This window comes from Lampetra fluviatilis, chromosome 1, assembly GCF_964198595.1.
Source record: "Lampetra fluviatilis chromosome 1, kcLamFluv1.1, whole genome shotgun sequence".
Taxonomy (NCBI): Eukaryota; Metazoa; Chordata; class Hyperoartia; order Petromyzontiformes; family Petromyzontidae; genus Lampetra; species Lampetra fluviatilis.
Window position 1 is genome coordinate 38,541,137 of NC_136275.1, and position 17,594 is coordinate 38,558,730.

At 46.4% G+C, this 17,594-nt stretch overlaps 1 protein-coding gene across 2 annotated transcripts in view; it reads left to right on the forward strand.

The window, feature by feature from the left end:
- SMG1 (SMG1 nonsense mediated mRNA decay associated PI3K related kinase) overlaps positions 1 to 17,594 on the forward strand; it is a 50,120-nt gene that overhangs the window by 3,745 nt on the left and 28,781 nt on the right. Inside the window, exons 4-26 of one of the 2 annotated variants that reach the window (XM_078862396.1) lie at positions 376 to 509; positions 974 to 1,032; positions 1,138 to 1,351; positions 1,711 to 1,836; positions 2,288 to 2,360; positions 2,855 to 2,952; positions 3,639 to 3,812; positions 4,311 to 4,535; positions 5,024 to 5,125; positions 5,830 to 6,108; positions 6,515 to 6,645; positions 7,377 to 7,538; positions 8,034 to 8,152; positions 8,268 to 8,355; positions 9,224 to 9,325; positions 10,223 to 10,372; positions 10,870 to 11,078; positions 12,465 to 12,664; positions 13,215 to 13,379; positions 14,004 to 14,158; positions 14,889 to 15,031; positions 15,965 to 16,184; positions 16,926 to 17,035. In XM_078862396.1, the coding sequence (XP_078718522.1) occupies positions 376 to 509; positions 974 to 1,032; positions 1,138 to 1,351; positions 1,711 to 1,836; positions 2,288 to 2,360; positions 2,855 to 2,952; positions 3,639 to 3,812; positions 4,311 to 4,535; positions 5,024 to 5,125; positions 5,830 to 6,108; positions 6,515 to 6,645; positions 7,377 to 7,538; positions 8,034 to 8,152; positions 8,268 to 8,355; positions 9,224 to 9,325; positions 10,223 to 10,372; positions 10,870 to 11,078; positions 12,465 to 12,664; positions 13,215 to 13,379; positions 14,004 to 14,158; positions 14,889 to 15,031; positions 15,965 to 16,184; positions 16,926 to 17,035 (3,438 nt within the window). The remainder of the gene's footprint in view (positions 1 to 375; positions 510 to 973; positions 1,033 to 1,137; positions 1,352 to 1,710; positions 1,837 to 2,287; positions 2,361 to 2,854; positions 2,953 to 3,638; positions 3,813 to 4,310; positions 4,536 to 5,023; positions 5,126 to 5,829; positions 6,109 to 6,514; positions 6,646 to 7,376; positions 7,539 to 8,033; positions 8,153 to 8,267; positions 8,356 to 9,223; positions 9,326 to 10,222; positions 10,373 to 10,869; positions 11,079 to 12,464; positions 12,665 to 13,214; positions 13,380 to 14,003; positions 14,159 to 14,888; positions 15,032 to 15,964; positions 16,185 to 16,925; positions 17,036 to 17,594) is intronic. The other variant, XM_078862405.1, reaches the window with a different exon arrangement.

The window sequence follows — 17,594 nt, forward strand, 5'->3', positions numbered from 1 at the left end:
TGCAACACTCGACACAGACTGATCATCCGGTTCCTATATTATAATATAATTATATTATAATAATTATCAGAAATACCATGCTACAGAATGTTCACGGTCTGTAATTATATAAACACTGTCTACTTAAAAAAACAAGCATCACCTGTTTTTGTATAACTCTGCATATCACTGCCAACACTCCCTTAATGTTTTATTCAAATAGATGCACTCGGTTGCATGTTAATGTTTTAGTATAGTAAGAATATACTCAGGGTTGAGTTGCATCTGATTCGGTTGTACAAGGGAAATAAACTGTCGTGAGAGTGCAGTATAGAAAATACGTGGGCCCCTCCACGCCATGAATTAATTTGTGCTTCTTATCCTGCTTGGCCTCAGAGCGTCAGTCCTACTCTGAGGACTCTCGATTGTCTCATCTCCTGCGGAGAGTGTCTCGGGAAGATGACAGGGAACGTCGTCTCAACACAGCCCGGCAGCTGAGAGAATTCATCCAGCAGCCAGACAATAGGCTGGTGAGTCATAAACCCTAGATTTGAAGCTTTTGTGACTGCAAGGATTCATACTCTTAGGTTTTTTCGGTAAAGTCACGTAGGTAAAAATAAAGAAAAAATAAAATATTATAGAAATAATAATAGAAATAAAATAATAAATCACGACGTTTCGGGCGCAACACAAGCATCCGTCATCAGGTGGGACAACCACAGCAACTCGCTTCAGCATTTGTTTCTTGCTGTGGTTGTCCCACCTGATGACGGACGCTTGTGTTGCGCCCAAAACGTCGTGATTTATTATTTTATTTATATTATTATTTCTATTATTTATTGTTTATTTTTACCTACGTGACTTTACCGAAAAAACCTAAGAGTAGTCATAAACCCGTCTGTGTGTTGAAGTGGCTCAATCTCAATGAAGTGCCATTCGTAAAGCCAACAAATACCTCCCTGGTTTACATGATTAATTGTCTGTTTTATTTCAGGTTCTTTTTAAACAGCTGGACAATGTTTTGGCAGTCCTTGAGGATGTCGTTAATGAGAGGTATGTACTGGAGCTCAAGTCACTTTGTCACAATTTAATGACCTTTGATCATCAGTAGCTGGCCAGGTGCTGAGGCGTCCAAATATTTCCCCTTGACCCTTGCAGCAGTAAACTGCTGCTGGAACTGCGCCAAGAAGCTGCTGCCTGCCTCGGGCTGCTCTGCTGCACCCTGGGCTACGATGCTGAGAAGGTCTTTACATGGATCTTTGGCAAGTTTGACTTGTCCAGCAAAGACGATGTGAAAATGCTGTACCTGTGCGCTGTGCACCGGGGCCTGGAGGCTGCCGGCGACAGCAAGACTTTCACCAGCGTCATGCCGGTCAGTGTCCTTTCCCCTACATTGGTGGCATATAGCCTCATTGTATTTAAAATATTGATTCGACAACGTCACTTTACACACGAGTTAATAGCCATTTAAGTATAAGTTCATTTCATATTTTAATAGGTTTTCTATCGCAAAGGAAATTAAGTTATCGAAGCATTGGTCGACATTTATGAAGTTGTTTATTTCCAGTACATATCCGTGTGATTTATATTTAACATTTTATTAATTGTGTAAGTTCACCGAATTTTTTACTTTATACCTTGTATATTTGTTTTGAAATGTGTATAAATGTTTAATAACAGTTGCATCAAAAGCATTTCCCTTGGTATACCTTGTGTGATTTGTGTTTTCAGTCTGTAATGAGCAGCTTACAGTCCATCCTGGAGAATGTGGACCCCCCTGATTTGCTCTGCCACTGCGTGCATTGCATCCTCCTGTTGGCACGCAGCTACCCGCACGTCTTCAGCACTAATTTCAGGGTGCGTTCTCTTATCCCCTGTGCCTTCAAGATGAATACACAATCAATTATTCAGCACCCCCTCCATTATCCTCAGTTAGATGCCTTCACCTCCCTCTTTTCCCTCCACTGGCTTCCAGTCACAAGCGGTGTCAGATACAAGATCACCTACCTGTACCACCACGCCTCTTCTTTCGGTCATCTATTGTATATTTCTTCAATCCTGTTACCCTACACTACAACTCGGGGTAGAGCTCTCCGTGGCGTGACTCACGTCCTCTCTGTATACCATGAACCAGGACCGTCACTCAATAGCAGCCCCCCCGCCGTCTTGAACGCCGTTCCGTCTGCTCGTTCCCATCATCGAACCACGTCCTTGAATGACCTGAATATGCATCATCAATAGTCAACCCAGCATGGTGTTGATCCTCACCTGTTTTGTTGTTTTTCGCTTCCCTCTGCCGCACTTTTAGGACACGGTGGATATTTTGGTGGGATGGCACATAGACCACACGCAGACCAGCAGCCTCACACAGAAGGTTTCTGGTAAGAGTGACTTTAAGACTAATCTATTAAGCATGTTATTTGATAAATTTGTATCTTCGATTTGTTTAGTTTTGGTTTTCATTATACCTATGACCAAATCACCCAGAATGTGATCGAATAAGATCTTTTATTAAAAGCACGGCTAAGTCCACATTGTGCTTGGGCGGGTGGCCATCGTGCACTGATAAGTTGTCATAGGGCAGTGTGGCTATATGGCAGGCAATGAAGTGCATTAAAATCCATTGTACTGTCATTCTATACTTCCACACCTATGCTCCTTCTCGCCTTCAACCTGCAGTGACTAGCGTGGTGAAGTATGGTCAAAAACCCCCCACGACCCACGCGGCGTAGGGAGTCCCTCATCCAACAGTGGATTGATAAAAGGGCAGCACATGTACACGATGTGTCTCTGAAACAAGTGGTTGCTATGTTTAAATTAAGTGCTTCGTGACCACCGTGTGTGTGTGTGGCTAATGTCTGTGTTGTGCTGTCAGGCTGGTTGCAGTGTCTGGAACAGTTCTGGGTGGCCGACCTCGCCTTCTCCATCACCCTCCTTGGGCAGTTCCTCGAGGACATGGAGGCCTATGCAGAGGTAGACGATCAAAAGTCTTGGGTGGTGGTGGCATTCGTAACGTTGGTTTATTGTTCACACTGACTGCTGTTCACTAGAGTCCAAGTTTAACATTTTATATAAATGATGAGAAAACCCATCGCAACATGCAGATATGTGCAGGCTGTAAACACGTAGAATTAATGGCCACATTATTCAGCTTCAAGGCTGGTGGCTTAGACAAGGCTGAGATCATTGTTCGTGTAATGTGGTGGTCACTTCATATGCATGAATGGCACGGTGGGAGTGGTTGGTGCCTTCCTGCTGTTTGGAGCACCCCTTTGTCATGTCAACAAGATGCAAACCTGCCGACCTGAGTTCGATCAACGACCACGGCGAACATTAGTGGGCAAATTATGTTTGAACCTGTTCTGGGTACACCCGTTCACCAACCTGGACTTTCTAGTATAGGGAAGTATGGCCAAACAACCCCCACATGGTGTAAGTAGGCCTTCATCCAGCAGTGCATTGGCAAAGGGCTGTACATTATGAATAATGGAACATTGCCATACGCAAGAATATACATTATTAATAAGGTGTTCATATAATTAATATGAATCACTTTCTCCTTTGGCAGGCCACTTATTTACGCGCATTGATAATTAATAATAGAGTGTTGCATTGCTTCAATGTGGCGTACTAATTTTAGAAATGTATTCTGGTGTCAGGATTTGAGGCATGTTGTGAGCGGGGACTCGATGGACGAGGAGGTTCCTCCGCCGTCTGTGTCGCTGCCTAAACTGGCAGCGCTGCTCCGAGTGTTCAGCACCGTGGTACGCAGCATTGGGGAGCGATTCAACCCCATCAAGGGCCCTCCCATCACAGAGGCCTACGTCACAGAGGTGCGTCAACAGCGAGAATTTCTTTGCTTTGGTGTTTATAACTGTCTTTTCATATTTAAAATTCCTTTTATCCCAGTTGTGGTATCGTCGTGTAATGAGACAATCCATTCGGATTTGTCTCAGAGCTGTGCAACCATTTGTCGGAGAACAGCCAACAGAAGCGGATATTACAGAGCGACCTCTGAGATCCCTAAGTAACCTCTGGTCCACACAACATTTTCTCCCAGCTCTGCCACTGAAAATAATGTTCGTTGCATGGCAGCCAAACCAATGTTTTTAATGATCAGTGCTGGCATTTAGGCAACTTAACTGCTTGACCATATTAATGTAATTTCTTTGTGCGGTGCGGTGAAGAACTCTATTTAGTCATATTCGGCTTCCTGGATTCAAATCCAGGCAACCTGAGGTCTTTGCGATTTTTCAAGTCGGTGTTTTCACCGTTTAACGAGCGGTTTCCGTTTTCCTTGCCCCCTCTCTCCACCCTTGGCCACGCTGCAGATCCTGCAGCGCGTGGTGATATGCGTGAGCGTGGCAAAGCAGGCCTACTTCTCGGAGGCGGTGATGACGGCGGGGAACGAGTGTGTGTGCGTGCTGCTCGGCAGCCTGGAACCCGAGCTCGCGTGCACGGTGGAAGGCCCCGTGGAGTTCGGCCTGAGCCAGCTGGAGCAGCCTGACACCTACGCTATCGGATACACCGTGTCCATCCTCAACCTCATAGCCCTAGTGAGGGAGAAAGCCCCCCCCCCCCCCCGATGCCACACAGCGGCAGGAGCGTCATCGCTCGTGTTATTTTTTTTTGTGTTATCGATAATCTCTTACTCTTCCGTCTAAATCGCAATTTGATGCTAAACTGTCGATGCTGTACGATAAACTTCACTTGCAATAGTCACCCCCATTCCATTTTAATGTATATTCTACTTAAATTTACTTGGAACAGGTTTTTAAAAGTAATTTGTCCAAGCTCTATTTCATTGCAGGAAATGTATTTTAATTTATGTTGATATATGTTCATGCAGTGTTTTCGATTTTTTTTTTTCTTCCAGTAATGCTAGTTCACAAGAGCACTGTTGTCTTTTTATTCTGCTTGAATGTCTTATGTACAACATTCTGAAGTCAACTTTAAGTGTAGTAGATTACCATTCATCATGGGTAAAGTCTAATATATTCACCGAGCATGAATCCCAATGCTATTTCTCTGTTTTTCTGTGTAGATCGTGGAACAGTTTGGTAGTAAGCTTCCCTCTTCGTTTGTGGAGAAGCTGTTTTCTCGTGACTCAAATCTACTTAAGCTACGACTGCACAGAGACAACCAGGTAACGTTAACAGCAATGCTGCTGCAATCACGGATGAGACTTGAAACTGCTAGCACACACACTTGCTTGGGAAGCACTTGGGAGTGTTGTGTTCAAAGCACATGACTTGCTTGGGAAACACTCGGAGGACAGTCTTGAAGTTCAACTTTCAATTCTATCTTGTTTTACTAGGCGAGAACTCCAGAGATCAGGATAGTCTCATTTTGCAAGAGTGATCTGCGTCACCAAAAATGACTTAAGCAAAACCAACAAATAGGTAGTAGGATACATTTTGTGCCACATACTCATCTGCCTTTTGTTTTATAATGCTGATAAGAAGGTGCATTAAAATTTGCTTGAAAACATTTATTTGTTTTGCCATTGATACCTGCAAGAAGGCAAGTGGTACACAAGTCTTAATTACTGTGTACTTATTGTCTTGTTGAACAATGTAACTATACAGTTATTAATATATTCTTATGCTCGTAATACATTAATAAAATTGTGCGTGTAAGAATTGTTTCTTTTCAATTAGTTTATGTAACGGGTTCATGTGAACCATACAGCCTGTAGAGGTGCTATATTCACTAGCATGTAAAAAAAAAAATGAATGTTGAATTGATTTCCAACGAAAAATAGCGACAGTTTCTTCAAGAATTATATCCCTTGAGGACCAGAAAGGAGTCGTGTCGCTTTATTGCTGGTCCTGCTGCTGCTGCCGCCAGGTGGTGAAGGCAGCCCTCTCCGTATACCAATCCGTGCTTGGCCTCAAGAACATCCCGGTGCTGGAGAGCGCCTACCGGCTGATCCTGGGCGAGGTGGCGTGCGCCGTCAACAGCCTGCTGGCGTCACTCGGGGCGGAAGACACAGACTCCGTTTGCGTCGACCTCCTCCACCCCTCGTTCGCTGGCACTGTGCTCAGTGCCGACATGGCGGAGGCAGCGCTGGTCTTCAACCTGTGTGCTCTCACCACCATCGGCAACGCCAAAAATTCCATCATTGGCGTGAGTCCTATTGCCGCCTATGTGACCCGTTCGCTTTTTATCGAGATCGTCACCAGTGAGGGCGCCCTTACTGTTCAGACGCTTCTCGTCGAATAGGTTAACGAAGCTAAAGAATGAGGGGTCTATGTGGTGGGGATGGCTGCAGGGGACTATGGTCTTCGGACTATTGATTGTGCGTGTTCCACATTTGAAAATTAGAACATTTTGGTTTGGTCAGTGTGCAATGAACACTGTTCGTGGGCATACCCTGTGAGGTTTCGGAAATTATATCTTTGTCGCGACACGAATGGTACTGTTGGAATATAATTGCAAATTAAGCAAAATAACATTGTGTGCAACTGAACTGGTAAGTGCATAGCGGCAGATTGGTGTGCTCACCTCTATCATGTCTCGCGTATTTTTTCAGATGTGGGCACTGTCTCCGACCGTGTTTGCGCTGCTGAGCGAGAACCTCACGGTCGTGCATTTGAACATCGCGCTGCACTTCCCCGCGGTGCAGTACGCTGTACTCTACACGCTGTACTCCCACTGCACCCGGTGAGTTCTCCCTGCTTCTCACCCTGCCAATCTTGGGTGTGTTAACTGCATGCCTGCGTGTTGACCGCCCTCTGTGTGTGTTAATTGGAGAAACCCACCGCACACAAACTTAAGCGTCTTGAAGGCACGGCACACTCAGAAAATGCATTCAACACCTGGATATATATTTTCTGTTTCTATCTACCCCTTGGTCTTCACAACCTTGGTGCTAAATCTTTTCCTGCTCTCATTTCCTCGGTATGTTGCTGCATCTCGAGTTGTTTTTCTGTTTTATGTTTCCATCCCTGCTTTGTTTCCATTTCTTGGTCCATTCTTAGACATTGCTTGCCCAGCTGATAAACGGTCTGTCATGTCCTCTTGAGCCTTTAAATATTATTTGTCAATACAGTGGCTTGTTATTGTAAAGCGGTAATGCTTGTGCGTGTGTTTCTGGGCGAAGCAGTTGTGTAGTGGTTAGCGCACTACGCTACGGACTCGGTGACCCGAGTTCGATTCCCATTCACGACCAATATTTGAACCGGTGCTGGGCCTCCCCTAGGTCGACTCAGCCTTAAATTAGTACCTGATATGGTGTGTAAATATCAGCATTGGGGACACAAAAGGCAGCCGGGCAAGGTGTTGGCCACCTACCCCTCGTGTGCCGTGCCGGCCCTGATATGTGCTTGCTAACAACAATACTTGTCCCATACATTCGTGAAGGCTATACGGAGAATCTTTGTCTTTGTTTTCAGCCACGAGCACTTCATCTCGAGCAGCCTCAGCTCACTGTCGCCGTCTCTCTTTGACGGCGCCGTCATCAGCACGGTGACCATGGCAACGAAGAGGCACTTCAGCACCATCATCAACCTGCTGGGGTCCCTGCTGTGCAGCGACAAGCTGGCCCCCGACAGCAGGTCCACATGCGAGCGAGCCGCGACACGTTGCTTCCTCCTGAACTCGCGGGCACCGTTGGGGAGTGCGTTTTGGTTTTTAACGCTTTCCAACTCAGGTTGAAAGCGTTAAGGCATCAGCTCTGTTCGTCTGTCTAGTGGCGGGGCGGGGGGTTCACGGTAATTCTCGTAAAGGTGCTCCAATATAAATAAGATTTGAATGTATTGTTGTGTTTCTATTTGGATCGAAGGGCTGCTGAAAACTTGGTGATAAAATCTTGTGATAATGGATAATCCCTTTTGGCCATGGCCATGATGTTACACGCTTTACCATGGCCGCGTTAAATGTGCTGCTCCTAAGGTTACGTTTCTGCCAATTAAATCATTTTGAGGAAAAACTCGCATTGGGACGTGTTATAGAATCCATGCGAATACAGTTTTTGTTGTATTGTTTCAGGAGGTGTATGGTGTGTCTGTGCATTCACCGCCTCAATTATCTTTTATTTTCGTGTTGTGCAGGCAGATGCTGTTGACCTGGGCCCAGGAGATTGCAGTGCTCATGAAAAAGTCCGATACTTACAGCCCCTTGTTCTCCTGTTCGGCTTTCCACACTTTTGTCAAAGGACTTCTAGTCACTGGTAAGTGCCTCAGTGGGTTCATGACAACTTGTATTCGTGCATGTAAAGGGAAGGCAGCATGCCTGAATAATTGTGTCCTTTGTATGAAGAGTATTTATTTGTATTTTTTTGACAGCGATGCACGAGGAGCCATCGTTTTGCTTGCAGAGCTGCAGCAGCCTCCAGATCCTCGCCTCATCCCTTCCCCATGACGAAATGCAACGGTGAGAATTGGGGACATTTGAACACGGAGGTGGCTGGGTGGTGTTAGATGTCAAGGGCCACAGAGCTGCGTTGCTGACATCCTATGATTGAATCCAGGTTTCGGCGAACCTGTAGTTAAACCCGATGTTTGAAGTGTAGGGCGTTCTCAGCCCGGTCATGAATGACGACGCAAAATAAATCCATCGCATTAAATGTGGTTATGCAGGGCTAATTGCAGCTTTGAAAATTAAATACTGAGGTTTAACTCTCGTTTCCAAAAAACATACCTTCTGTGGCAGTAGTGGTGGGAACTAGTTGTGCCCCCTTCCCTAACATATCAAACTGAGGCTGCTTAAGAGATCTAAAAAATTGTTCCCTGGTATCTGCCTCCAATGGGGCCATTCTCGAACTTGAAAGTGGTCACTTCTCTGTGAGAGTTCCAGGTTGATTACAGTAAAACCTTGGATTGCGAGTAACTTGTTTTGCAAGACGAGCAATTTTTTAAAATAAATATTAAATTGATAAACGAGCGAGGTCTTGCAATACGAGTAGTACGTGTATACGCTTTGTCTGCCGAGCGTCAAGTGATCACGACTGATATACGAGTGGTTTGATATACGAGTGCTTTGGATTACAAACACGTTTCCGGAACGAATTATGCTCGCAAGCCAAGGTTTTACTGTATTTGTTTTGTGACTTGGCACCAATTGCATCATCGGAATGAAATGGGGCAAAGCTATAAAAACGACATCTCGACACACTTGTTTTGTCACCCGTGCAAAATAGGTTATTGTAATTCCACTCACTGATGAGGGTGCCGCTTGGTATGTGGTTAATGCGCTGTTGGTTGCTGCTGCCTTCTCCTTGCTGGGCGACTCCCACCTGCAGGTGTGCCGGGGTTTGCCAGGTGCAGCTCTTCCACACAGCCGGCCGTGTCAAGCAGGCCTTTGGGAAACTTCTCAAAGCTCTCCCCGTCGACATCGTGCTTTGGTGAGAGAAGGGGGGGTGTCTACGATCAATCCTGAGATGAAAAACCAGGGATGGCGATTCCTGATCATCAGGTCTATTGCTCAGTGGAGAATTTGTGTATGTTCAGCCCTTTCCCCCATCTACTACTGGACGGGGGCCTTCCTATGCAGGTCGAGGGGGTTATTTGGTCATACTTCACTGCGCTGGTCAGTGTGGGTTGGCAAATGCAGGGAGATTTCGATTTAAAGCTTTTGTGACTGCATGGATTCATGTTCTTGGTTCTTTCGGTAAAGTCACGTAGAAGGGAAATTATAAAATAATAAAAATAACCATAAGATAAAATTTAGGACGTCCTAATTTAGGACGCTGTCTTTCCGACAGCCCTGTTCTTCACCTGATGATGATTGCTTGTGTTGCAATCGAAACGTCGTGATAATTTTATCTTATTGTTTTCTTTTTTTTCTTTTATTATTTCCGTTCTACGTGACTTTACCGAAAGAACCAAGAATATAAATGCAGGGAGCTTAGACATTGGAGCAAAGCCCAGTACAAGAAGTGATTTTTCTGGGTTGCCTCTGCTGCCTCTGCATCCAACCACTATCCAGGCACAGATCTGCTTGACATCTGGTATCTCATGAGATCGGGTGCATTTCAGGAAATTTGGTCATCGGCGGAGAAGCAATAGTTCTAACTTATTCTCAAATGTACCCTTCAAAAGGAATATGACGGGAGGAGGGACATGAGTAATACAATGACATAAGTCAGATATGTTTGGCCAGTGAACCTTTGGAGCATAAACAGCATGTTTGACAGATACAATTTACAATTATGCTTTCCTATAGATTTTTACTTTTTGCAACTTTTAAACACGGGTTTGTGAACGGATCGTGGCATGTGCCGTGGGTTGTCTGGGCATAGCATCAACGACGGCGGCTGCAGGGGTGAGGTGCAGAGCGTGTCCCTCGGGCTGCGCGCACACATGGCTCGCCCCGCCAGCGGCACCTTCCACCCCCACGACTTCTCCGACATCCTCGCCTTCATCCTCTACGGCACGCTCAACCGCTCCGGGTGCGTCCGCACGAAACGGCGACCAAGCCTCCTGTCACCCGCCACGAACGCCGTAGACGTCCACCACTTTTGGGCTGTGCGCGCTGCAGCCCCACGGGGCCAAATGCGGCTCGCCGACGCGTTTAATCCGGCTTGCGGCATAACTCTCAACTTATTTATAAAAATGAAACCAATAATCTTTGCCGAAATTATTTCACCCGAAATGTGAAGTGATGCGGTTCACCCTCCAGGCTTTAATAATATTCCGCAGGGACGTGGAGGTTGGTGTGGGTGCATGTGTCTGGGGAGCGTGGACTGCAGCGTGCTGTACACATTGGTTTTATTGTATAGTACAAACTAGATTTAAGCACAGTTCTTATATAAACAACATTTATTTGCATTACACACACTTGGGATATAAGTGAACTGACTCTCAAGCTGTGTGCTCATATCCAGCTTGTACTGTTTCTCAATCTTTCCCACGTTTCTTCCCCTTGCGCGTGGACTGTCGGCTCCAGGAAGGACCCGTGGCTCGAGCGGTTGTATCACAGCTGCCAGCGGCAGGACAAGGTGGAGGTGCGTGCCGGCGTGACGCAGCAGCAGCGGCTGCTGCGCTGCGAGGCGGCTCTGTGGCTGTGGGCCGTGTGGGAGGCAGCGCAGTTCACAGTTCTCTCCAAGCTGCGCACACCTCTTGGACGCGCGCAGGACACGTTCCAGACCATCGAAGGTCAGCGCACGTTCCACAAGTGGTCCCGTGGCGCATCGCCGGTTCTTTTTAAATCGTTTTTCAAAAGTGTTTTGTTTAATCAGGTGAAAACTCGAGAGGCCAGGAAAGTATCTTGAAAACTTATATCTTTAGAAATGTTTTTTGTGCGTTTAGTTTGTCCTTCCCCCCGCACCTCTGATTAGCGCGGTTAGTGACGTACGGTATGAAAGAAGTTCAATATACATCTTTTGCAAGAGTGACCTGGGGCATTGGTCTGCCAGTAGGGGGTGGTGATTGCTTTGTATAGTGCCAATTGATAATTTTCTGGGTGATTTTGGAATATGGCAAATTTGAACCCTGACGCCAGCAGACAAATGGCCTTCTCTTTCGAATGACTTCAGACTATCTTTAACGTCCACCGTGAAGCAAACTAATTATTATTATTGTGGTTATTACACCCGCAATATTAATCAGGGCGGCCGCTGGATTCCCCCCGTGAATTTCTGCAACAAGCTGTGGAACCGGCTGCTACGAGGCCACGTTACTGCCCCGATTATATTGATTATTACTTATAGTAGACTTGTATTTCAGTGTGCTTTTCATTTACTGCAGACCTCAGTCGGTTTTTTTCTTTCCGCTGGTATCTTTTTAATGCTTTCCACCTCGGGTAGAACATATTTATGCACCATCCCTGTCCATCTGTCAGGAAAGTGGAGTCACGATTACTCGTAAAGATGATCCACCATGAATGAAAATTTAGTATAAAGTGTTGCTGTTATGGAATTCCCCTATGCAAAACCGGTGAAATTGACGAGATGGTTGTCCAAAACGTGGCAATAACAACCAGCTAAGAGGATTATATTTGGAAGTCAAGGCGATAGCGTCATTACGCATACCGTAATCGCGCAGTTCTTGACGAGTCATCTTGCAACATCACACACGCAAGTCTTTGGGTGTCTACTTAAGTGTTTAGGTTTGTTACGGCTATGTATGTTGAACTTCTTTCTCACTGCACGTAGCCAACCGTGCTAATTGGAGATGAAAAGTTGAACATCAACACTTACAAAATATATCTTGCTCCCCTTCTTGATTTTATTACCCACTGTCCCAGTGAAATTAATCCAGCACATTTATAATCGATACCTTCACCATCACCTTGGTCAGCATAATAACCGTCAATATCACTATTATCATCATCATCATCAACCCCACGACTATAATCGTCATTGATCACCTTGACTGTAAGATAGCCAGTGTATCACTATACATACTATAATTCCCACCGTTACCACTTCGATCAGCACAATCGTCGTCGTAAATGTGTATGTGCGGCGTCTGGGTGATGCGGTAGCGTTGAGACGTTCCGTAATCCCACATGGTTAACGATGAATCGTGGGGGGGCTGCAGGAGCTGTGCGGAGCCTCGCCGGAGTGGCTCTGAACCCCGAGGGCGACGGGGGCGGCTCGTGGACGCACGCCGAGGCCGACGAAGGCCACAGCAACTCGCAGCTGCGGCTCACGTTGCTGCTGCACTACCTTGAGGCCCTGGAGAAGCTGATGTACAACGCCTACGAGGGCTGTGCCTCCGCCCTCATGCCCCCGCCTAAGGTAACACTTGCATTCTGTGTGCAGCAGAGAAACATGTAATCGAGCGATACACCGGTTATCTAATTACTCCGCTAATTGTACAACGGGACAATAGGTGGGGGAAAAATAAATCCCGCTCCACGTGTGTGATGGGCTGGCATTTGTGACATCACTGGTATCGTGCTTTTAGTTGATAAGCAGGGTTGAGAATGGATAGTCCTTCAATGGGCGACCACCATGCACTGGTGGTTGTGGAGGGTACATTGTGAGCAGCAGAGGGCAGTGGAACACATCTGTTATGGTACTCTACCTCTATGCACCCACTTCTATGATGCCCACTTTCACCATCGAGCACTGGCCAGCACGGTGAAGTATGGTCATATATCCCCCATGTCTCACACGGCATGGGAAACCGGTGGCTTCAGAAAAGGAGTGTGCATGTTTATGTACAGTTTTATCAACAAATCTGGTCTTTTGCTCTAAGTTTTTGAGCTGCAACTCTACGGAAAGGCATGCTTTCCGCTGGCCCCACACATTCACCACGTTGGACACTTCTGCCGCGTGCGTGCAGGCCATCCGGACGTTCTTCTTCACGAACCGGCAGACTTGCCAGGACTGGCTGACACGGATCCGGCTGGCGGCAATGCGCGTGGGGCTGCTGGCGGGACAGCCGGCCGTCACGGTGCGGCATGGCTACCACCTGCTGGCTGAGATGAAGGCCGGCGGCACCACACAGGTGATGCGACACCGGGGGCATGAGGGAACTTGTACGCTGCTCCGTAGTTGGCTACGTGTTAGCGCTTGGTAAGCGATTTCCCTATGTGAGTCTTGATAATAGTGAAACTCATTTGTTAACTAGCTTCCCCTCCTGGATGTTTATGCGATTAGCTATGTATGAAGCTTTTTCACAGATGCTCAGTGTGGGGGCGGGTGAGCAAGTTACAACAAACAATACAGGAAACGAATAGATAAATAACTATATTTAATACTGAAATATATTCATATTTTAAATAAGTGGACTTTGGGCCAGACATGTCATGAAAAGGAATAATGGCGAGTGGTCCAAATTAACGACAGCGGCAGATAAAGGAGAGCTCGTGCCCGGGAGGTTCGTTCACCACAGAGATGGAGCGATGAAAACGGATCGTGTGATTCTTGCACCGCCGGAGCACGAGGCCTGGCGATGGCTTGGAGAGACTCTAATCCAGCAGTGGATAGATTACGGCTGAAGATGATGGTGATGAAGTAAATATTTAAGTTGAGGACAGGGTTCGTGTCATGGTTATAAGTGACAAGTGACGCTAATGCTGAGCTGCTGTGTTTGTACATCGTTGTGGCCCTGGTTGTGCGACGTTCGCAGGGAGGCGAGTTTGAGTCGGCGGTGATGATGGTTGTGGAGGCCCTGCGGGACCTGCGTTGCCCTGACGCTATCACGGGAATGGCGGTGTGGTGCACTGGCCTCGCTGCCAAGAACCTACAGTGGATCGGCACGGTGGCGCTGCATGCAGAGGGCCGGTGAGGATGCCACCACCCCCCCCACACTGGGCCTGACATTTACACTCCATGGTTCCTTTTGAGTCGAATGGCCCTGAGAAGGGGCCGTTTTGGCATAGCTGTTTGGCCAGTCTTTGGTACCTCAAAGAAATGGCAACAGAATTTGGTGAACACCAACATATCAATGGGTACAGCAAAGAAATCCGGCCTTGTCCGTCGAGTGCTCGTCGAGCTTGCATTGGCTTCCAGTTGCTGAGCTAAAACATTATAAGCTCGCACTCATTACACACAAAGTGCTTGCCACAAATGAACCACTATACATTGCCGTCCTCGTCAAGGAACATAAACCATCACGCAAACTCCGGTCATCCTGGCCAGCGGCTTTTGGCTAGTTATCGAACAAAGATGGTCACTGCATCGCGCGCTTTCAGATGCGCTTCTGTGGCCATCTGGAAAGCTCTTTCGTCCGATATTAGGTATCTACTGGAGCTATGCACTTTTAAATCTAGATTTGAAAACTATTTTCTATAAAACTGCTTTTTGTGTTTAGTTGGTTGTCCTTCCCCCGCACCTCCGATTAACACAGTTGGCTACGTAAGGTACGAAATAAGTTTAACGTAAATGAAAGTGGAAATTCAAATAAAGCCTGGCGTGTGATTACATAAACACTTTGCAGACCTGTGCAAGAGAGTCTGATTTTGTCAATTGAAGAGTGAGTGTAAGAATAACGCTATATAATTTGTGCGTTTAGCTTTGAGAAGGCAGCGATGGACTACCAGGAGCAGGTGTGCCTGCTCACCGGGGTGGACTGCAGCATCCGGGGCCTGGACAAGGCTGTGCTACGGCTGGCCAATCCAAGCACCAGCACGACGAGCCCTAAGCACACGACCAATGGTACTTCAGCACTAGCACCAACAAATGAACGCTGTGCAATCATTACACGTGTACACACGCATATATTACACGTGTGTATGTTAACTCTCGATTTTGCGTGAGTGGATTATACGGGTTTCGGATTAACCGTGCTTGTGAAAAATTAACAAATTATGATTACATATGCGCTGTTATTAGCTGTTCACCACTTATCGAGGGTCTGTGATTCAGTGCCCACGTGACCGCAAACGTGTTGGATCGTAAGTAAACGGATCACTTTAAGTAACAAAATACAAGAGACATCGCATTCGACATCTTCATCCCATTCTGCGTAGGAAAACAATAAAAACTGTTATCGCCTAATTTAAATTTGTGTGCATTATCTGTTGTTTGGGCCACTTCCCACATTATCCTGGATAATCATGAGTTGACAGGACTTGTTATTAGAGTGCCATGAAACTTGGTGGCCATAGGGAATGTAAACAGATCAAGTTAAGTAACAAACATTAATATTCTTGGTTCTTTCGGTAAAGTCACGTAGAAGGGGAATAAAAAAAAACATTACAATTCTCACGACGTTTCGATTGCAACACAAGCAATCATCATCAGGTGTGAAAACCACAGCAAGAAAATTTGAAAAAAGTGGCGGTTTTATTATTACTTTATTATTTCCCTTCTACGTGACTTTCCCGAAAGAACCAAGAATATGAATCCCTGCAGTCACGAAAGCTTTAAATTGAAACAAATATTAAGATAAAGCTCACTGTGTTTACGCTTGCTCATCTATCTACGTATTTTTATGTTTAGTTTGTCGTCCTTCCCCCGCACCTCCGATTAGAACAGTTGGATACGTACGGTGCAAAAGAAGTTCAACATACATATCAACTTGGTAATCGAAAAGCCAAAGAGAATTCGTTTGTTTAAGCCTTCACTGTGTGGCTGCTGCTGCTCTAGGCATGCGCATTGCCGTTTCAGGCGAAGGCAAGAAGACCGTGCTGACTAAACCGAGCGAGCCGCCGTGGGAGATGGTCGGGTACCTGGCGAGCAGGACGGCAGAGTGCTACGTGGCGCTGTCCGACTGGCAAGCCGTGCAGGAGTGGCAAACCAGCGCGGCCGCCCTCAAGCCCAGCACTGCAGCTGCCCTGGCCCTCAAAGTGGACATGAACTACATTCGGTACAACGCCGTCTTTTTAGCGTGGGGATACTGGCGAGGAGTGGTGGGGGGTGCGTCAGTTTGCCGGGTTATGGATGCTGCTGTTATAGCCGATGCGGTAATTCCTCGTTTAACGCGGTAGACGCGTTCCGGAAAAGTGCCGTGTGAAGCGAAAATGCGCTAAGCGAAGGAATTAAGATACAAACATTCCGGTGCATAAATAAAAACTATGCAAAATGTAATCACATTTGGTTTATATAATCAATCTTCAGTTCATCTAATTGCGGGGCAAAGAACTGAGATGAGGGTACGCTGCGTATTATGTAATTTCACGCGGATACCATTCCCACACTGTTTTGCTGCACAGCTCAAGAAAGTAGTTGGTCATTGACCGCTCATCGCGTTCCCGGTGGTTGTGCCAAAGTGTTCCCTAATAGAGAAAAAAAAGTGTTTATAGCGATAACGCCGTGCTGTGAAAAATGTGCCGAGCGAGAACTTGCCGTTTATCGTGTCCCCAAGCTGAGAACGTAAGCAGATATTTCGCGTTATGCATATCGTGACCGTTCTTTTGGAGTGGAACCCTAAATATTGGAAAAAATTTGTAACAATTCATAATAAAGGTTTTTTGGTTAGATCGCGTAGGTATAAATGTGTCGTAACCCTCCACCACCCGACACAGCCAGTGAGGTTTGTCTTGTAAACAAAACGTAGGTTCACGCTTTTAGTTATTTTAGAACTTGCGGTTGTGTATGGACCGCACAGTGCCCTGAGCCGTTTTGAAGACGGGGACTTCACCGGATGTCGGGAGCAACTGGATCTTCTGCCCGGAGAAGGACTGAGCATCACGCCCAAAACCGTCAAGGAAAAGATGGGTACGGGCACATTAGTTGCCCTTCCCCCGCACCTCCGATTTGCACGGTTGGCTACGTATGGTGTGGAAGAAGTTCAACGTACATATACACATGAAAGCATTAAAATGGCACCACTGAATTTGTACAAATCAGGGTAGTGCCAGATTGAGTTTTAGAAAAATTTATAAAAGTTAAGTGTGTGGGGTTGAGTGGGTGTGGTGGCTCAGAGTGCAGAGCTTGCATCGCTGAGAACCTGGGCTCGATTGCAGCCCGTGGTTAAACCAGGTTTTCTCGAGCAGTGCGTTGATGGTCTCAACCCGGTCACCAATAACTGCAAAAAGAACAAGTTAAATGTGCTTCTGTACTTAATTGGTCTAAATTCCAGCTGTGAAAATATCGGTTTCACGCATGTGGAAACGTGTAAAACATGAAACTTTGTGGCAGGGTAGGTGAGAAAGTACTGCCCCTTACAGAGGTAACTTTGTGATGTCCGCTTTTGTGGACCATTGTCTAAAGCACGAGAGACCCTAACGAATGCTTTGACACGTAGTAAACGGCACACTGTGGAAAAAATCGAGGA